At 37.7% G+C, this 21932-nt stretch overlaps 1 protein-coding gene across 1 annotated transcript in view; it reads left to right on the top strand.

Moving 5' to 3' along the window:
- TCF25 (TCF25 ribosome quality control complex subunit) overlaps positions 1 to 19525 on the top strand; it is a 37933-nt gene extending 18408 nt beyond the window's left edge. Inside the window, exons 8-18 of the mRNA XM_074286147.1 lie at positions 1346 to 1445; positions 4080 to 4173; positions 4620 to 4712; positions 4990 to 5095; positions 7435 to 7594; positions 12196 to 12283; positions 13327 to 13485; positions 14527 to 14617; positions 15430 to 15509; positions 18362 to 18434; positions 19229 to 19525. Of these exons, the coding sequence (XP_074142248.1) occupies positions 1346 to 1445; positions 4080 to 4173; positions 4620 to 4712; positions 4990 to 5095; positions 7435 to 7594; positions 12196 to 12283; positions 13327 to 13485; positions 14527 to 14617; positions 15430 to 15509; positions 18362 to 18434; positions 19229 to 19414 (1230 nt within the window). The 3' untranslated portion in view covers positions 19415 to 19525. The remainder of the gene's footprint in view (positions 1 to 1345; positions 1446 to 4079; positions 4174 to 4619; positions 4713 to 4989; positions 5096 to 7434; positions 7595 to 12195; positions 12284 to 13326; positions 13486 to 14526; positions 14618 to 15429; positions 15510 to 18361; positions 18435 to 19228) is intronic.
- The last annotated feature ends 2407 nt before the right edge of the window (positions 19526 to 21932 follow it).

The raw sequence follows: 21932 nt of genomic DNA, 5'->3' as shown, positions 1-21932 counted from the left end.
TTTAATGTTCAGAAGATGGAAGCAAAAGCAGTAGTAGAAGATGGTTCCATAATCCTGGAATGATTTTCTAAGAATAGGCATCAAGAGCTCTGTAACTGAATAAAATGAGGCTGGCAAGAAAAGCCCAGGACAAGAAAAGTTTGAGGGTTTTAATTTAATTTTTTTAAAGCCTATATTGGGAGCAAAAGAATCTTAAGAGGGTAAGGTATAAAACCAGAGTTGGTAGAACAGTTGTTAACTTATAACAGAAAGGAGACAGAACTTGCCAACTTTTACTTTACTATGAAAGATCTTTAGATTAAAAAAGATAAAATGATCGATAGGACTTGATACCCACAAGAAGTAGTTAAATAGTGAGAAGGGATTTGGCTACTTTTGATTAATTCAAATGACAAAGCACAGAAAGAATTGTCCATTGTGATTGTTGAACTACTGAGAGGACTCTGAAAGAAACATGCCTACAAACTGGAAAAGCTTGAATTTTGATTCAAATTTTTTTGAAGAAAACTTTGAGTTGAATTTTTGCTTTGTGGCAAAGTTTAAGTACTTATTGTAAGAGTGGTTAACTTCTTGAAAAAGAAATAGAAAGAAACAGGTATAGCTTCATCAGTGTATGTGTGGTCCATCTATCTTTGTTTTCTTTTTTGTTAGTGTTAGTAATCTGGTATAGGAAGGTAGTATTTGAATAGATCACTTAGATTTTAGCTAAGTCTTGGATGTTATTCTTGTGAAGAAAAATGGAACAGTAGGACAAAAAAACAACACAATTAGGTAAATTCAGAACAACAAGTTAATTGCTGGACCAAAGAACAGCACTAACAACTTGATTTCAGCTTGGAGTGAAGCTCCAGTAAAGGCTTCCAGAGTCATTTTTGGTCCTGTGCTGATTAACTTTTTTTTTTTTTTTTTTTTTTTTTTTATCAGAAACTTGAATAAAGGCATAAGTGGCATACTTCTTAGATCTTCAAATGAAACAGTACTAGGAGAAATAGCTAACACAGTGGATGGCTACTTGTTGAATATGTTGGAGAGGGCATTCTTGTTCATTTATACTTGGCCTTTTTAATCCCTTCCCACCTAGAAATTCTGTGCTTATTTTCTAATACCTGGACAGGATACCTCTTCTGGCAAATAAATGGACATATCTGATAGAGATGAGAACTGGCATGTTTTTATAATTCTAAGTGAATTAATGAATTATGTGAGAAAGTTTTAAAATGTCTGAATCTATTGAGTGCTTTTTTGTTATTTGTACAAAGGCTTGATTTCCAAAGAACAGTTGCATTAAGCAAGATATGTTTGTTATTGTAGTCAGTCAACCATCTGTTTTCTTCTGTGTTTTCAGCTTCTGCTCCAGGGAAACCCTTATCACATAGACTCACTGCTCCAGCTCAGTGATGTGTGTCGACTCCAGGAGGATCAGGAGATGGCTCGTGATCTTATAGGTAAAAGTTAGTAGTGGCTAGGTCAGCTCTCACCTTGTGACTAAGGAAGATTTTAGGTTTTTATTTCTGGCTTGTGGTGTACAAATCCATCTCTTTCCTCTTGCTTTTAAGAAGTTCCAAATCTGTACTTTTGTTAGGTGCCAGGCAGTGCTGATTATATCTGACATCTTGAGTTAGTATTTATTAGCACTTTAGATTAAATCATTGAGTCTTAAGAAACCAAATCCTGTCAGTCTTTCAAGTCTCTCACCCTATATCCTTACTTTCACTGTTAGAGTCCCCCAAAAAAGAATAATCTGAATTCATTGCATCTACTCACATCCCTATTCTCTCTTCATTTCCATGGAATCTGGCTTCTCACCACTCTACTGAAACTACTCTCTCAAAGATTATTTGTGATCTTTTTTTTCATTGTTGAATTCCAAGGTTCTTTTTCAATCCTCATCCTCATTAAAACTTTTTTCTTTTTTCCTTTTTTTTTTTTTTTAAACTAAAACTTTTTGACACCCATTACCGCCAAAACTTGTGGATAAGTTTTTCCTTCTTGCCTTCTGGGACTATTGATTTTCTTCCTACCTATCTAACTGTTCCTTCTCCTTGGCTCACTTAGCAGGCATCTTATGTCTCATAACCATGGATGAGTCTCCTATGGCTCTGTCCATTTTCTCTTTTATGTTTTTAATGATTTTATTTATTCCAGAGGATTTGATTATTAATGATGAGGAGTAAACTGAGGTCTAAACTGAGATGGGTCATTTCCTTTTCTCTCTCTCCTTCCTTCCCCAAAGTAACCAAGGGCTGGTTCGGCAGCAAAGGAATTTGCTACTTAATGCTGTATGGAAACATAGTCTTTATTGATTAGAATGGATTAGAATGGAAACACCGAAGAGCCGGTGGGCAAAATGGCTGCATGGTACAAGGCCAATTTTGCAAAGAATAGATTTTTGAGTTCTCTCTTTTATACAAGAGCACAATCATTCAGATGCAGTGATGTAAGGAGGTTCCTGAGAGTGATGTAAATAAGATAAGGATTCTCTTGTTATCTTTTGGGGACAGACAGAAGTCTCTTCCCAAAAGGAATTTCCTGATGCCATTTGGTCTGAGCAGATTAGAATGGGGGCTATAAAACCCCGGCCAGCTCAGATAGCCCAAACTAGTTTGACCAGATCTTGTATCAAAGGTCCAAGTCCCAAAGGAAGTTGGAGATCAAACAAGGAATATCAAGGGGCTACCGCCCTCAACAATTATCTCTATGTAGATGACTCCCAAATTTCTTTATATAACCCTAATATCTCTTCTTGCTTCTACCCTGTATCTTCTACCCCATATTGGACATCTGTGATTTTAATGTCCTATCAGCAAGTCAAATTCAGTATGTCCAAGAAAGAACTAATCTTTTCTCCTAAATATTCTCTTCCTCTAGACTTCTGTTTTCTGTTGAGAGTACTACTATCTACTTTATCCAGATTCATAACATCAGTCACATCTTGATAATTCTTCTTCAGACACACACACACACACACACACACACACACATATCCCAATTCATTACCAAAGCCTCTTCAGTCTTCACAAATTCCCTTATGACCCTTCCCTTCTGTTCACTTAAATAATCTCCATCTTAGTTCAAATCTTCCTTTCTTTTTCTTGGAGTGTTGTAATAATCTTCTAAATGGTTTTCTTGTTTTCTTTTTCTATCCATGGGACAGCTAGATGGCACACTGGATAGAGCACTTGTTTTTGGAGTCAGGAGGACCTGAGTTCAAATCCAGCCTTAGACTTACTAGTTGTGTGATCCAGGGCAAATCACTTAATTCCAATTGCCTTGCAAACCCCCCCCCAACCCAAAACAAAACCAATTTCTATCCATTTCCAGTCCTTCCTACACAGCTTCCAAAATAATCTTCTCCTAAAGCATAGGTCATAGGTCAGCTTGTATCTCAAACATTTTCCCTGGGTAAAGAGCAAACTCCCTAGCCTGATATTAAAAGCCTTTCATGGTTTAGCCACCTACCTCACTCCAGAAATGGAATGCAGCATTCCAACTAAACTGGAATACTAGCTACTTCCTTAATTGTATCTTCTGTCACATGACCATCTACCATATTTGGGATACACTTCTTTCTCATCTCATCTCTGTCAAAATCCTTTCTTCTAGCTCACTTGGGAAGTCAATTCCTCCTTGAAGTTTTCCCTTGTTACTTAAGTAGCCCAAGTTTTTTCTTCCATTTCAGTAATACTTAGTTGTCCCTAAATAAGAATAGAAAGAATATTATACTTAATCTGTCAAATGTTTCCTCCAGTTAAACTCCTTAAGGGCTGGGAATTGTGACCTTTTCCATTGCCTCACTTAATACAATGCTTTGCACAAAACAGTGATATTTAACAGTGTTAATTTGAATGGATCCCACTGGGTGATAATAAAATGAATACTAGATTTTAATGCCTTAATGTCACAGTCAAGTCAGAGAGTAAGACACAGGCATCTTGGTTTTCTTTCCTGATTATACATTCTGTTAGCTTACAAAATTCAAGGTGTTTGTGTGTGTGGGTGTAATTAACCTCTGCTACAAAGGACTTTAACTTGGTTAATTTTATGAAAATGGTTCCTAATACCATTTCTTTTGTTTTTAGAGAGAGCTTTGTACAGTTTGGAATGCGCATTTCACCCATTGTTTAGTCTCACCAGTGGAACTTGCAGACTAGATTATCGCAGAACTGAGAACAGGTTGGTGACTTCTCGTTGTTTTGTTTTAATTTTGTACCACAAACTTAGATTAAAAAATCTCTAGAGTTTTAGCATACGCATAAACTACAGGTTGTAAAAGAAGCAGAGCTTATATCTTTCCCATCATGGAGTATATGCATGAAAAGTTTTGGCTTTCTATATTAAACATGTCACCCACTCTTCTACAACTAAAGGTCAGTATTAGATAATAAGTGACTTTCCCCACTACTTTGCTTTTAAATTCTGGAGTCAAGACTTCTAAGGAAAAAAGAATACAATATTTCAGAGCCAGAAATCAGAATCTTACATTGTGTTGTATAATATAATAAAATCTTTAACTTGCTTTATCATATACATGTGAGATAATGAAAATACATTTTCTATGCTCTTGATAATTCTGACTGTCCTTTCTGCATCTATCTGTATAATCTGTTTTTTTTGTCTAGAGCTTTTTACCTGGTTCTCTTCAAGCACATGATGTTCCTAGAAAGGAGAGGCTGTCCCCGAACAGCCCTGGAATTCTGCAAGCTTATCCTAAGGTAAATATCTGTTACTCTGTTCCATAAGCGGTGTTGCTGTGACATTGAAGGCTATGATGTGTAAGTGGTAACAGCTCAATCCAAAGATGTCTGTAGTGCCAGGCTACAAGCATATTTGAGTCATAAGACTGTACGATGAAGAAATTTGCCATGCTAAGGAAGAACTGAATAATTGTACTTTGTGAGTTTTGCTATAACTATAACTTAATTTCTTGTGCAGAGATTTTAACAGCTTTTTTTTTTTTTTTTTTTTGTCCCATTTTCCCTCTCTTGGCAGCCTTGATCCAGACAATGACCCTCTCTGCTTGTTGCTGATTATTGACTTGCTGGCATTACGAGCCAGGGATTATGGGTTCCTAATACGTATGTTCCAGGAATGGGAGGTAAGCTGTGAGAATTTTTGAATTACAGAATTTTAGCATTTGATAGGTCATCTAGTTCAATCCATGAATCAATGACCTTGCAACATTCTTAACACGTGATCATTCTAGCTTCTACTTCAACATTGTCAGGGAACTTACACTTAAATTAAAATAAAATTTATTAATTAAAATAATTCTATTTTTGAAAGGTCCTAATTGTTTGAAAGTTATTTCTCATGTTGAGTGAAAATCTATTTCATTATAATGCTGTTATTTTTTTAACTAAGTCCGAATTCTCTTCTCTGGAACAATGGAATTAAATCTAATCCCACTGCTAGATTATTGTCTTTTATGTATGAGAAGACTGGTATCATCTCTCTCTTAAACTTAACTTTTCTTCTTCGATTAATCATTCCCCAGTTCCTTCAACTATTCTTTATAATACATGCTCTCCCAGTCCCTTTACCAAACAGACATGTTTCATTTTGTTAGTACTCCTCTTAAAGTTCAATGCCTGGAAGAAATACAGTCTTTTGAATGCATTCTGACTCTTGAGCACAGTATAGTGGGGATAATCCCTTTCTTGTTCTGGGTATCACTTATTAAATAAAGTTTAAGATCTCTTATCCTTTTTCATAACCATATCATACTGCTCATTTTTGATGATCATTGTTTAAAAATTAATGATTTCTAAAAATTTAACCCTTTAAAAAAACTAATCAGCAAACCCAAACATTTCACTACTATACAAAGGGCACATTATTTTTCACAAGAATTGCTGTCCTATCCTGTATTTATGGAATTGATTTTTCAAAGTCAGAAGTATATATTTTTACTCTTAAATTTTGTCTTGTTAATTTCAGTCCATTCTAGTCCTTTAGAATCTTTTTGGAGTCAGACAACATATAGGCTATAATTTTGCTAAGTATGTCTTCCTCTTTCCTTTCCCTCCTTAAAAATTCTATCTTTTTCCTAAACAGTTGAATTGTCAAGAAATGATAGAGTGTCTTAACTTAGGCATTATATGAGGCAGCATTATGTAATATCTGGAGGGGTGGTTCTGGAATCAGGGGTTAGGCTCACATCTCATCATAAACAAATCAGTTCATACCTCGGCACCTCAGTTTCCCCTCTCTAAAATGGAGATGATGATACTTTTTTTTTTTTTTTTTTTTTTTTAACAGTACATATGCATGAGTAATTTTTTACAACATTATCCTTGCACTCATTTCTGTTCCGATTTTTCCCTTCCTTCCCTTCATATCCTCCCCTAGATGGCAGGCAGTCCCATACATGTTACATATGTTATAGTATATATATAGTATAGTTAAAATAACATGGTGTCACTTTTTGCCATTGTAGTTGTTCAGTCAATGCTGCTTTTTCCTGCCTCTTACCCAGTCTCCTCCACCTTCTCACACTCCTCTATGTTCCTGCATGTTCCACAGCATTACCAAGCCTCAGATGTTCTAGCATGTCTAGTCCTGTGCATTTTTCCAGGAATTAGGTAGCATAAAGTAATGGAGATTGAAAAACATAACCGCTTATGAAGTTAGAAGGGACTCGATGTCATTTTGTTCATTTCCTTCCTGAAGCATTAATGTATAACATCCCATTTTGAAATGTTATCTATATGATCTTTAGTGATGGGGTACTGACTGCCACTCAGGGCAGCATCATACCTTTTGTTAATAGCTTTTATTAGAAGGAGGATTTTTCACATACTGAATGAAAATTGTGCCTCCCTGTAGTTACTTCTAGGACTAGACAGAACAAACCTAATCCCTTTTCTGAATAATAGCCTTTCGAATATTTGAGAATGGTGCTTATAATCTTTCCTAAGTTTTTTTTTCCAAGCTTAAGTGGTCCCATTTCTTCAACCTTTCCAGTTGTATTTCAGAACATATAACAGAAATTACCTTCCTCATTCTAAATCCTAGACATCTTTTAATGCAGCCTAAGCTTGAATTGACATTTTTTAGAAGCTGTAGCACACAAGTGATTTGTAGTGTGCTTGGACTTTTTGGTTTAAGACTTATTTTTCCATGTGGACTGCATTCTGGCCATGTTTGCCTTATCCCGTATTTGTGTACTTTTTTTTTTTTTTTTGGTATTCAATTGCAGGATATTTTTTTCCCTGTTAAATTTTATCTTTTAATTTTCACCATTTGGAGGCTTTGACCTAGCTGGAGAAGATTTTCAACGTGAAAGTAGGCTAGTAAAATTGTTTTGTTCACTATTGTGGAACCCTTACCTATATCTGTTGAAGAGACCAATCCATAAATAACATGTTCTTAGCTTAACATGTATCTTTTTTCAGCTACTTTAACTCAAAAATCTCATTTCTTTATCATTTACAGAGTCATCGAAACTTGTCTCAGCTCCCAAATTTTGCTTTCTCTGTTCCACTGGCATACTTTCTTCTGAGTCAGCAAGACGATCTCCCAGAGGTTGAACTGAGTTCTGCAAGAGAGAATGCTTCTCGCCTAATCCAGCAGGCACTCATCATGTTTCCTGGCGGTAAGTTTTTGTAGCTTTTCTAAGGCAGGGGGTGTTAACCTGTCTTAACATGCCCAGTGAAAAGTCAAAAAGAAAACTAAACTTTCTAGTCAGGAAGTCCCTAACAGAGTTCCATGAAATGAACCATAGCTGCCTTACAATTTAGAGCCAAACCACCCTCCTAATTTATTGGGTGCAACCACAAGCCAGAACCTTCTGAATCCTGAGATCACAGGAAAGAAGCAAGTGTAGAGTTTTGTATTCTGTTAAGTTTAAAATGAAAGTGGTTATAAACATGGTTTTTCTGAGCATGATCATACCCCTCAGCAATGCAGCTAGTCTTTAATAGGGTATAATAAATTTTTTTCTTTAAATTTTTTTTTTTTTCTCCACACATACCCATCGTTTCCACTGGAAAAAAAAGAAAAACTAAACCCTAGTGACAAATATGCATGGTCAAGCAAAACAAATTCCTTTTCTAATGTCATAGTCATTTTTCATTTCATTTATATGTCCATAATATGTCTAGCAGGCATCCACTTAATTTCCAGTTCTTTGCCTTCACAATAATAGTTATTAAACGATATTTTCTGCCTTCTTTGATTTCAATGGAGTATAATTCTAGTAGTGGTTTTGCCATTGAAATGTCAAAAGGCAATAAAAGTTTAAAGTTTAGTAATTTTTTCCGTATATTTCCCGATTGCTTTCCGGAATTGTTACACCAATTCACAGTTTCACTAACAGTGCATAAAATTAGGTCTGAATTCTCTCAGCCCCTCCAGCCTTGGCTACCATAATTCCTATGCTATCATTTGTTCAGCCATTCTCCAATTGATCTGCATCTCTGGTTTTCAATTCTTTGCCACCATGAAAATAATTGCTATGAATGTTTTCATACAAATAGATTTTTTTTTTTTTTTTTTTTGATGTCTTTGAGGTACAGACCTGGTAGTGGCATTGTTGGGTCAAATAGTATGCAGTTTTATAAAGCCTTTTGTATAGAATGATTGGACCAATTCACAACAACATCAATGGTACATAGGTATTTCTGCTCTTCCACATTCTCTCCAGCATTTGTTATTTCCTCTTTTTATCAGTTTAAACAATCTGATGAATGTGAGGTGGTACCTTAGTAGTTGTTTCATTTTTTTAAAAATTTGTTTATTTTTAATACACATTGCTTTATGAAGCATGTTGGGAGAAAAAATCAGAACAAAAGGGGAAAGCTATGGGAGAGAGAAGAAAAAAGAAGTGAATGTAGCATGTGTTGAATTACATTCAATTTCATTAGTTCTTGTTCTGAGTGCAAATGGCATTTTCTAACCAAAATATTTTGGGATTGCTTTGGATCACAAAACTACTGAGAAGAACCAAGTCTTTCATAGTTGATCATCATACTTTCTTGCTGTTGTTGTGTACAATATATTCCTGATTCTGCTTGTTTCACTCAACATTAGTTCATGTAAATCTTTCTAGACCTTTCTAAAATTAGCTTGTTCATCATTTTTTATAGAACAATAATTATCGTTCTATAAAAAATGATGAACAAGCTGATTCCATTACTTCATATACCACAACTTATTCAGCCATTCCCCACTTGATGGGCATCCACTCAATTTCAAGTTTCTGGCCACTACAAAAAGGGCTGCCACAAACATTTTTGCACATGTGGGTCCCTTTCCCTTCTTTGAGATCTCTTTGGGATATAAGCCCAGTAGTGGCACTGCTGGATCAAAGGATATGCACATTTTTATAGCCCTTTGGGCATAGTTTCAGATTGCTCTGCAGAATGGTTGGATGAGTTCACAACTCCACCAACAATGGGTAGTGTCCCAGTTTTCCACATCTTCTCCAACATTTATTATTGTCTTCTTTTCATCTTAGCCAATCTGAGAAGTGTAAGGACCATAGAGTTATTTTAATTTGCATTTCCATTTTTTTAATCGGTAATGATTTAGAGCAATTTTTCATATAACTATAGATATAATTTCATCATCTAAAAATTGTTCATATCCTTTATATCATATCATTTATCAATTGGGGAATTACTTGTATTTTGATGAGTTTGATACAGTTCTTCATATATTTATTTATATATTTCCTCTGAAAACTAACTATTTCACTATTAATTGGGGAATGGTTCTTATTTTTGTGAATTTGACTCATTTCTGTATTTAAATTATTATTTTTTTAAATGAGCCTAAGAGAAACTTCCTGGCCTGGTGGGTGTCTATACAAAGGGCTTTATGTTAGTGAAACTGATATTGAGGGGGCAGCTGAGGAAAGAAGAAGCTGCCACCAGGATGCCCCAGTGGGCGCGGTGGGGAGAGAGAAAGGGTGAGAGAAGATTGAAGATTAGTGAAAGCTTAAAGGGAGATAGCAGGGATAGAAATTTATCTCCCTTATGCTAGAGGGAAAGGGTACTTTGAGAGGGAGCTTCCATACTCCTGAATTCTTTCATTCCCCAATCTGAATTTGCCCAGCAAGCATATGTCTCTGTATTTACCTATCTACCTACCCACCTTTCCTTGCCCTCACATACCTGGCTTCCTACAGTAGTCACTTTGAGGCTCCTTCTTGTATTTCTTCTCTCATCTTTTCATTCTTAAGCCAGCTATAAGAAATCAGACACGTTGTAAGCCTCAGGCAGCTTAAGCCTTCTCTTCTTGTCATGTGTTTCATATTGGTACTTTGAAAGAAAATATACTACCCTTCAAATTTTTTCATAGAACCCCTTTTTACGTTCCATAGACTGCCCAGTATTGAGAATTGAGAAACATTGACAAGACTGATTAACCAAACACTGATCATGCAGTTGTTTAAAAGTTCACTTCCCTATGACTTTCTTTATCACTCTGGGCTCATGACCTTAGTAATATGGTACTCTCTCGAGGTCTGGTTACTCTGGATATATAAGGTATTTTGTGGAGGTTAGGTCTGGGCAAAGCAGAAAGAAAAAAGGTGCCTTTTACTTTCAAGTGTGATATAAAAGGCTGTGGTGATTTTTGGCGCTCTTCAGGCCAATGTTTCCTGGCCCAGCCTGGGATTAGCACAGGCATCAGCTGCCTGATAAATTTGTAGAGGATTGTAAAATCATTTGGAAACTTTCTTAGCCTCAGTGCATGTTTCAGAAAAACATGCACAAATTCTTTTCCTTGTTGTAGGATGAGGTCATTGTTGTGGGTTCTTGGAAATGTGAATTTAAAAGATAATTCTGGATAGTCTCTGTGGAATATTTTGTGTATATTTCATGTACACATGCAAAAGGTGACCTCTAAATCAAATACCAGTTTTTGTGCCTTGGAATCTGATTATTTTCAAGGATTTGACCATCATTCTTAGAATTTCACCTAATAAAACATTCCTTCCTCTTGAGATTTAAAGGATCTTAATTTAGCATTTTCTAAGAGACTCGCATATTGTATAAGTTTGCTATTCTAGCCATTTTCTTGGGTTATTCTTCAAAATCCCTCTTGATTATAGTCATATTCATTCCAGGCAGATAGGTAAGAGGCATCTAGGTGGTGCAGTGTACTGAGCCTGGTCTCAGGAGGAACTGAATTCAAATCCAGCCTTAGACACTTAACTATCTACCCATGTGACATATTGAGCAAGTCATGTAACCTTCATTTGCCTTAATGTTCTCATTTGCAAAAATGATGATAATAGCATTCCCCTTACAGTGTTGTTGTAAGGATCAAATGCGATATTTTTTTGTTTGTTTTTAAAGCATTTAGCACAGCACCTGGCACATAGTAGAACTTGAATGCTTAATTCTTTCTTGTGTCATCAGCAGAAGGGACAAAGAATGAGACTGTTAATTTGTCTGTGTTTCATGGAAGGAACTGGCTCTTTTTTTAAATAAGGGGAGCCAGATTTCTGGTAACTTCTGCTTTAAGCTATTGCTATATTTTTTTATTTTATGTAGTTGTATACTTGGAAATGTCTTATAGTGTTATTGGGAAGACACTTGAAAACTGTGTTTTTTCCTTTTGGCCTCAGCTATTCATATGTTACAATCTAAATATGTGACCAGCTTACAAAGCCCCACAGCTAATCAGCTGGGAAAGCATGTTTTTTGGACACAGCAATGAATTTCCTGATGCTAAGCCAGTGGGTGAGGTTTTCATGGAACATGGAACTCAGAGCATCTGCAGCCTTTCATGTGATGATGCTTCTGTCCAGTTGTCTTTCCCCACAGTCTGTATTGTGTGCAACTGGAAACTGAGCATAGGGTCCTCATTAAAACAGCTGATTACATGTTCTTAGAATGATATGATAGCTCTTGTCAGAGATGTGTAAGGGGAACATCCTTAGTAGAACATGCGGAAATCCTTGGGGTGGGTGGTATCCCAAGCAGTCATGGAGGCCTACAGCCTCCTCCTGCAAATTAGGCAGACATCAAGGTGGGTTTGGACTGTTTCTGCCCGCTGGGAAGGAAGGAAGCAGGTCAGGCTCTTTATCTTCTAACCTTGTCTCACATTTGTCTGTTCTCCCTGTGCTGCCAGCGGCAGGGGATTTAACTGGGACTAGAGATCCAAGAGACCAGCCGCTGCCACCACTCCACTGCTTGAGTGACGGGTGGTGACAAGAGGCTCAGCAGCTCTGCCTTTCCCTTACAGTTCTCATGCCCCTGCTGGATCGCTGCAGTGTGCGCCCAGACTCTGCCGTGTTAGCTCATCCTTTCTTTGGACTCAGTACTCAGATAAGGTAAAAGATAACAATAATAAATGGAATTCATTGCATGCTTAAGATAATCTGAGACAGAATGGCAGCTTTTTTCTTGCATATTTCTGTTTCTCTCATGGCAACTGATATGCTAGGAACACATGTGATGACATCTGTCAGATGTTTTGTTTAGATAAGAACTTTGATTTTCCCTGATTGCCAAGAAAAATGTGCATCAGTTTATTATTCACAAAACTTGGTAAAGAGCTGAATTTAAAGATACCAGCTATATCACTGTACTTTTACACAGCTGCTTCTTTCATTCTGAATAAATGGCAGGGTGCTTGCTATGTTGCGATTTTAAATAAGAAAAGGAAAATTTCAAGAGCTCTGTGTCAGACAACATTCAAACTGGAATAGCGTAACACAGTCAGCTATGCCAAAGATCTCAAAGTTTGGCATAGTCTATTCAGTATGTGGCTTATAAACTGAATTTAGAAATGACTTAAAATAGCTATTCTAGTTCTCTGAACTTCACTTGCATTCAGACCATGGTGGTAGGGACAGAGCTAAAGGTTACAGAGTGAGATTCAAGGGTGGTAGGAACAAAACTGAGGTGTTCTCTGATATCCAGGGCAAAGTTGAGCTCTTACTCTTAGCTACATTTCCACATATGAAGGTGCAAACAAAATGCTGTTTGTAATTCATAAAATAAATCTAACTCACAGAGGAGTTTTTAGTCTTCAGACACTGAAGGATTTCTAGTATAGTTAAAGATTCCTCGTACAAATAAATGGGAAATCATAAAATTTTTTTCTTCACTTTCATTAAAAAAGAACAAAAGCTGTTTGTTTCCAGTTTCTCACACCCCTTCTCTTCTAATATATTAGAGAACTTATTAAAAACCTATTTTTTTGTGTGTGAGTTCTTGGAGACATTCTTGCCTCAGACTAGTCAAGAACATACTGAACACCTGTTTACTAATATGAAGGCATAAACCTTTGGGTGTGATTAAGGACTAGAGGGCATTTTCCAGGATCTGACTCCATAATGGATTAATTTACAGGATGGTCTCTTTACTATAGCCAACCTCCTGCCCTGACCCAGCTGGTTGCCCTGTACATTGGGAGGACATATTCTCTCTGGAAGGATCCTACCATCATGGCTTGGCTAGAAACTAACGTCAGAGAAGTGCTGCAGACAGTAGATGCTGGTGAACCCATAGTGGAGGAATCTGAAAGAAGGTCAGTCATTCTGTGTGGCTTATATTGGCAGTGAAAGCATCTGTTGTAGAAATGTTCCTTATCTGTTAATATGGGACCTACTGAAATGGACATTTAAACTTCTCCTTTCTTCCTAAGACCATGTATGATAAGCAACAAGATGCATTCTAGACATCTTTTTTTTTCCTACCTTTATTTATAAATACCCACAACTATGTTTTCTGTTCCAGGTGAAGACTGCATCAAATTAGTGCATTTGTACCAACTTAAATGTTGCCTTTGTGTTTACTGTATGTAGAGTATTGTCCAGCACACCAGGGGGAAAAGCAAGGTTTAAATCAGATGCTGTCATTTCCTTTGTGGAATTTATAGTCTAGTAGGAAAAATGTATACCACACACACACATACCTTTTTGTATTTACAATTAAATATAATTCATAATTTTGCTTAAGTAAATCAGATGGGTACTAAACAAAATGGTTTGGGGTTGGGAGGGGGGGTCCATTTCCTTTCTTTATCTTTCTTAAATGGCTAGGTTTGACTCATTAGAGAGATGTTTGGCTTTTGTAATTGGCCCTGCATTAGAGGTGGTGACAGAGCAGTCCTTTATGAAGGTGTATTGTGTGAGATAGGAAAATTGTGACGTTAGATTTACAGAATTGTACAGACTGTCTCAGATTACACTGTGTATTCTCCAGGGAGCTAATATCATAGCAAACATCACCACTGCCAGGAAAATGTACTTAACTGCTTCCCAGAAACAAATGTATCCACCTACCCCACAGCAAGACTTATGTGGAACTCGAAATTGGAACTTTAAGGCATTGGTTAAAGAACAGACATAGTTAGGGGTGTTCGTTTCATTTTGATGATTATTGTATTTTGAAAAATCTAAAGCTGCTGTCATGGGATAGTCTTGATGACTCTTTGAGCAAGTGTGGATCTCATGTTTGTTATTGAGCAGAACATTGCCTTCTCCAGAGCTCAGCTTGCTGGAGTGTTATAGAGTGTATAATTTCATTTGTTGGTCTCTGTTTTGTTCCCCTCTCCCTCCCTCCTTAGGCGGAAGGTCCGATACCAGAGTGCCCCCAGAAATATCTATCGCCATGTGATCCTTTCTGAGATGAAGGAGGCCACCGCAGCCCTGCCTCTGGTAAGCAGCCTCCCAGCCAAAAAAGAAGGCATTGTGTGTTTACACGGTGTCACATGCACAACTTAGCCCACTTCTCCCTCCTCCCAAGTGGGTCTTCTAGTCTATCCAGCATTTTATTAATTACTGATTTGAGGGCAGCAAAGACTGTAGTTGTAAAGTCATGGAAGGATTCTGCTTCTTCCTTCCTTTGGCATTGGTCATAGCCAGCAGGACTTGGTACATTGTAGCAGAGAGCTCACATGCCCATAAGATTGGCTTGGTGTAGGAGAGCAAGCAGGGTGGATAGAGGGAGGAGAGCTGGACTTGGACATCCTGTCTCTCACACTGACTAGATGTTTGATCCTGGCCGAATCCCTTAGCTGTTTACAGCTCATTTGTGGAATGGGGTTGGCAACATCACCTCCCAGCAAGTCCAATGAGCTAACATGTCTTGAAAATGACCCATAGTGATTTTTAACTGTAATTATGACCAAATACACAGAACCACAGCCACAACTTGGCAGTCTATGCATCTAGAACTTGTGTGAAAGGAAAAGTAAGAATGACCAGTTAGATCAGTGGAGTTAAAGGAAAGGCCTTAATACAAGTCTTTAGTCCTGTTGTCTCCTGCATTCCTAGCATGAACCCCTCTACCCCCACTCAAAGAACTAGATGCACTGCAGGAACCTGAGGCTGATTTTGAGGAACCCGATAGTTGATGGTTGGCTTTCCTCTGAAAGTGATGTCTTACTGAAAATGTTCTGTTGTGGAGATCACCTGAGGCAGACTAACCCAAGCCCTCCTGGGTATCTTTTTTGTGTCCCTTTCTGAAGGAAGTGACATCCCAGCCTGTGATGGGGTTTGACCCTTTGCCTCCTCTGGATTCCATCACTTCCTACGCCAGACCACGAAGGTACCTTATATCTATCCTTTGCCTTCTTGCTCACACTTGCTTTCACTTTGCTGCATTTATTCTCCTCCAAGTTGATAGAAGTAGAGAGATAAATATATCTCTTGATAGCCTTTAAGGTAAAGGTAAGGGAGACAAGAAAAGAGATCACTTATGTTCCAAATAGAGAAATCCTTCCATCTAGACTGTGTTTCCAATGTGTTTATCCACACCTTTTTGAATTGCTGGGCCAGCAGCATTCCTCCAGTGTTTTACCTACTACGATTGCAAAGTGTTTATTTCTTGAATATTTTAGTCCTGTTTCTGTTCCTTATCTGTTAATATGTACAGATGTCCCTTGCTTACCAAAGTTAGGTATATCTCAGTAACAATTGGGAAACAAATTTTTGGATAGAGAATCCAGTTTTTCTTTTTTCCAGATACTATAAAATTGCAGCTAGGTTTCCATGGGATAGGGAAAGGGATTCCTTTTTCACTAGTAGGAATTAAATGTGCTTTATTTTTCAGTTAGTAGGGAGAAGGATATGGTGATGTGGAAATTCATGCCATGTTTCTGGATGTTGGAGCACTAAACTTGCTTCTGCACATCTCTTCTTACTGGGGATTGTAGGAAGAGGGACCTTGTGCTTGTTCCCACCCCCTCTCAGATTACAGGGTTTGGGCCAGGGCTTTTTTAAATGCCTACTGCTTGACAGTTAAATAAGACTTAAAAAAAAAATTCAGGTAACTTTTATTTTGAATCTGATATCAATACATTATTTAATGAGGCTATGATGGTTTGCATTTCAATGTGTGTTTTCTAATGGGGAACAATATTATTAAGTTTATTTTATGATTATTCATACAAGTTGTTTCTCCTTTTACTTGTATAAGCCAAAAATGTTTTAGATTTATTTCAATTAATCATATTTTACAGTAAAAACTAGAGGGGTTTTTTTTTTTTTTTGGTAATATTTGCAATGCTGTGCTGATCAGTCAAATGCTTTTGTAATTTTGCTGGAACCATGGAATTTTTAAAAAATTAATCGTATAACAGACAAGATGAATCAAGATCTCTAGAAGGAAACTCAAATAGATGATATCAAGCACCTGAAACTCTCCAGAATGAGCCCATTATCTTTCCCCACAAACTTTTCCTTCCATACTTCCTTATTACTATTGAGGGCACTACCATTCTTCTAGTCACTCAGGCTTGAAACCTGTATGTCAGTCTGTACTTGTTTTCATTAATCTCTCATATTCCATCTGTTGCTAAGGACTGCCTTTTTTTTTTTTTTTTTTTTGCTACTAAAGTTAGCCGGACCCCAGGAAAAGATTCAAGATTTTGAAGGACACAATATGGGATCTGAACTTTAACTCCTTTAAAGGTTATGAACCAAGAAGATTACCTTATCTCAAGTTCTGCCCCATTTCATTGAAATTCTACTTTAGCTCTTTAACAAAGTTTCCTTGTTACCCAAATTTCTGGGTCAGAGAAACTTTTCCACTGGAATCAGGATCCTGTCTGCCCCACGTTAGGCGCCAAAAATGTAATGTTCTGTTCTCTCTAAATCTCGATCATTCTCTGGGGGCAGGTTTTTTGGGGAGTTTCTGGAGGCAGGCTTCCTTTCAGTTCAGTAATCCCAAAATGTAGCCAGGAGTTAAGTCCAGATCCTACGTTGTGTCCTTCAAAATCTTGAATCTTTTCCTGGGGTCTGGCTAGCCTTAGTAGAAGCCTATCTCTCTCCTTGGTTTCCCAAGCCAGTTTCAGTCTCTAGCTCCCTCTGAATCTAAAACCTCCAGCCAGCACGAAGGTAGATGTGGGAATGAAATCTTGACTCTGCCTCCAAGAGAGTGGGATTGTGGGTTTCCCAGAATTCAGTCCTAGTTGTGAATCTCCCAGAAATCCATGAGCAGGCTTTTCCTTTAGACTTGTGAACCTGCTGGACTTGCGAATCCACTGAATCCTGGCTCTGAATCTCTTCGAGCTTCCCTGAAGTTCTCTGGGGAAGTCCTCTCCTTGCCCAATCCAGATTGACTGTCCCCACTGAATCTTGGCTCCTTTTATCCTCCCAGAGAATGGGCTTGTGGGAGCTCCTTAAAGAACCAATGAGTGAGCTACTTTAAAGGTGTGAACCAAGAAGATTACCTTGTCTCAAGTTCTAGCCCATAACATCTGTAAGAATCCTAACAGATTTTTAATGTCATTTTTGCGGATATAAGCTAGACCAATAGGTCCTGGTTGTTGCTAGGATATTGAATGTGTTAACTTGGTATAAACAAATTTGTTGCCTTTTTTTTTTTTTTTTTTTTTTTCCTTAAATCAATTTTGTACATTTTAATCTTGTAAATTGGGTATTTTTTTTTTTAAACAATACTTTACAATGGAAAATCTTTATGCTTAGCATTGATGTATCCTTGCTTCTACCTCCTTTCAGAATTATTTTGTTCTTTGGGATGAAGTATATGAGTCTCCACCAGAATGAAACTAGTGTGACCTTCACTCGCCATGTGAATTTATATCTTGTATTTCCTCCTCAAATCCTAGTTGTCCTCAACCCCATTCATTCATCTGTTAAAAACACCATCCTTTAGTCCAAAGTCCATTCTGCTGCTTTCAAGCTCCCTTTGCCTCTCCTGCTTATTTCACTGCTACTGATGCCACTCCTGCCTTTGACTAACTATCCTTTCCCTGCTGGGGGCAGGAACAGAAAAGGTGAATTGCCCAGGTGAAGAGGATTTTTTTTAGATTATTATTTGCAAGGCTGTACTAACAGACTAAAATCTACGTGGTTATATAGGGCCAATTAGAAAAAGAAAATACTACAACTTCCTGACATTTCCTTGATTTTTTTTTTTTTTTTCTTTTCTTCCAGGGTAAATCGTTACTCCAATGAAAGCACATTATCTCTCTTCTTTCGATCATTGTTGCCAAATTTTACCTTTCAGGTATGTTGAATGAATCTGGTGTATTTTTATTACATTCTTAGTCTCCGCTCTTCTCAGACCAACTCACAGAGGAATAGGAGTTTTGGTAGAGTTGCTAAGGAGTCAGCTTTTTTGGGTGTTAGGATGGGTGATTGGTCAAGAAGAAAACTCCTCATATCCCTAGCAGCTAACTAGAGTAAGATCCTAACCATACCACAACTACTAAACAAATAAGTGTTCATTGAATGGAATGGTTGATTGAGATGTAACTCTTATTTCAAGGAACTTACATCCTAATAAGAAGACAGACACAGAAACTCAAAGTATGAGATGGTAGATGGGCTCATCTGATTAGAACAATGTAGCTGAAAATCTTTCTATTTAATAAATGCTAATAGGGAAAGATGTCTTTGAAGCTTTGGATTCATTTTGAATGCATTCACCCAATATTATGATTACTCATTGCAGATAACTAGGAAGAACAGACTGGTCCTTTTTAGAATTTTTTAAAAATTATATTTGATTTTTGAGATTTGTTTTGTTTTTTTGAATCCTCCCACCCATGGCTGCCTTTGGAGGTCACAAATGAAGCTCCATCTGTGTAGAGAGGCAATGTCTTCAGCAAAAACTTTTCAGTCTTGGTGCCAATGCGTGACATGTCTTTAATGGAAATAATTTGGCCTCATATACCAGTGGGAGCAATGAGAACTTTGTGTCCCACTTATGTAGGGCAGAGCACAACACATTCAGGAACCCCAGCAGCCCTTTCTTCTCCAGCGCTTTCCCCTCCAGCGCCATGCCTCTTTTTCTGTCAGGGAGAAGATACACCAGATGAAATAGACCCGGTTGGTGCAGAGGAGGACCTTGACCAAGGCTTGAACAGGCTGATGGCAGCCATGCGAGACCTGCTGGCAAACATCCAGTTCCAGGACCCTCCAACAGAAGATAACCCTGATGGGAATGGAGATGAGGATGAAGACGAGGATGAAGACTGGGACTAAGACTAGAGCATCCAGAATCCCAGTGATATGCTGTATAATTATGTTCATGATTTTTTTCGGTTGAAATTTAATAGTTCCCTAAAGTAAAAAAGTAAGTGCTTAATTTATAAAGTCATTTGCCTCTTTCTTCTACAAATTTGGAAGAGCTCCTAATTAGTATGTGTTTCTTTGTCTTATATAAGGAAGGACATCAAAGTTCTTGGAAGTGTGCTCAAAGCACAGCTTAGAAGCAGGCAAAGCAGCAACTATGAGTGACTAGAGACTTTTCATTACTCCATCATGATCTTTCATATACTTCACTTTGAGATAGTCTCACACCTGGTTAATGTGGAGTCTGTCCTGAAATAAGCCTGAAGCTGAGCTAGGAACTCAGCTGGGGATAATTGGAGCCCCGGAACTGCCTTTCATAGGTTCCCATCAGATGGCCTGGCCCAGCCCAAGTTATTGTCCCATTATCAGCCATTCCTTGGACTACTTGAGAGAGCTTTGATGCCCACTTGATATGAAGCAAAGACCTTGTTTTAGGGGAGGAGCACCTGGAGTGGGAATGATAGAAGTCCTGGTTCTGTCACTGTAACTTACCTCACATCTCTGGCCTCTTTCCATCGGTTAGAAAAGAACAATGTTTGCACTAAAAATCCCATAATATTTATTTGTAATTTGTTACTTGTTGATTTGTAAATGTGAGATCCTGAAAATTAAGAAGAAACAATGGAAACTCTCATTCCCTAAAAAGGACAATTTTGAGGCTATCAGGAATTATAAGCCCATAAACCTGCATTCTCATCTCTACACTTAACCTCTGATATTGAGATTAATGAAGATAGACAAGAACAAGTAGATTTTGCCAAATGGTACTCCACAGCAAACTAAGTTCTTAGAGTCACTCATTTGATTAAAAGATGCAGAGAATAGAGGATTCCACTGTATTTTGTTGTTGTTGTTAACTATTTAAAAAAAAACAATTGATTTAGCAGGACAAAATGCAATCTTCAAAGGTTTTCTTTAAACAAGATGTCTTCAGAGCATATGTTAAGATCACAGACTTGTACTGCTTGAAGATACCTCAGTAACCAGCTAAATAAGAATGTCCTCTGCAGTAGTACTGACAAGAGGCCAGCCAGCCAGCTTTTGCTTGAAGACCTCCCGGGATATCCAACCCACTCTTTCCTGAGGCAATACATGTTGCTTGTGGACAGCACTAATCAATTGGCAAGCTTAAATTGACAGCTTCCACATTTTACTTCCAGTTCTTTCCTTGGGGTCCAAGTAGAATATAAGTAATCCTTCTGCAATATAACAGCTTCTCAGACATGTCTTAGCTTTTCCTAGTTCCATTAGCTAGTCCTCATGTCATGAACTCAAAGCCCTTCATTTCCTTGACTGCCCTCCTTGGAACATTCTCTAGCCTCTGACAATGTCCTTCCTAACTTGTGGTGCCCACAATAATGATGATAAGAATTATAACTAGCATTTAGATAGTGCTTTACAATTTGTAAAGCACTATATGTATATATAGTCTCATTTGAACCTCACAAACCACCAAGTGAGGTAAGGTGCTCAGTTGTTATCCCCATTTTTTAAAATGGGAAGTGAGGCAAACAGAGCTAAGTGGCTCACCCAGACCCATGTTATCCATGAATCTGAAAATAATACTCCAATTATAGCCTTAATGGGATAGAGTTTAGTAGAACTGCCCCTTCCTTGTTCCTCTTTGGACTCTGGGCCTTCTTTTATTCTGGCCCAAAGTTGTATTCATTTTCTTGGTTTACCTATCATACTGTTCACTGACATTGATCATCTAAAACTTGCAAATTTTCTTCAGAAAGATAGAGTCTAGCCATAGCCCTTTCCATCATCTTGATTTTTAAAACCAATTCTGGGACTTTGTGTCTATGTTACATTTCATTTTCTTCATTCCAGCCTGATATTCTTGTCTGTCCAAAACTCACTAGGCTCCTGACTATATTCCATTGTGCTGACTCTCCCTCCCACTTGATGTCAATCTGAAAATTTGATCAGTGTGCCCTCTGTGCCTTTGTCCAAGTCATTGATGAAAGTGCTGAACAGCATGATGTCAAACATAGGTGTCAAAGGCACCTTCTTCCAAGCTATAGTGAAGCCTTTAATGACAGCCATTCAACCAGTTCCAACTATATCTAATAGTATTATCTCAGTCTTTTCCACAAGAATTGCAGGGACATTTTATCAAATGCTTTGCTAAATCTAGGTAAAAACATTCATAGCATCAATCTGCTAGTTTTAATAAGTCTGCCTGAACAAAAGGAATCAGTTTGGGCTGTTGTCTCTTGAGCTATATGGCTCTTGGTGAATAGAGCTATTTCTAGATGTTCTCACATCATCCCATCAATATCAAGTGAAAAGGTCTATGTGCAACATGTTACAAGCCATAACAAAAACTCATCAAAAAGCCCTTCCTGTTGCCTCCAGAAAGATGTTGGTGGACTACTCCAGTGCTCAAACATCCTTTCCCTGGTTATTACACTATATAATATTG

Source organism: Sminthopsis crassicaudata, chromosome 2 (assembly GCF_048593235.1).
Source record: "Sminthopsis crassicaudata isolate SCR6 chromosome 2, ASM4859323v1, whole genome shotgun sequence".
Classification (NCBI taxonomy): Eukaryota; Metazoa; Chordata; class Mammalia; order Dasyuromorphia; family Dasyuridae; genus Sminthopsis; species Sminthopsis crassicaudata.
This window is presented reverse-complemented; position numbering and strand designations above follow the sequence as displayed.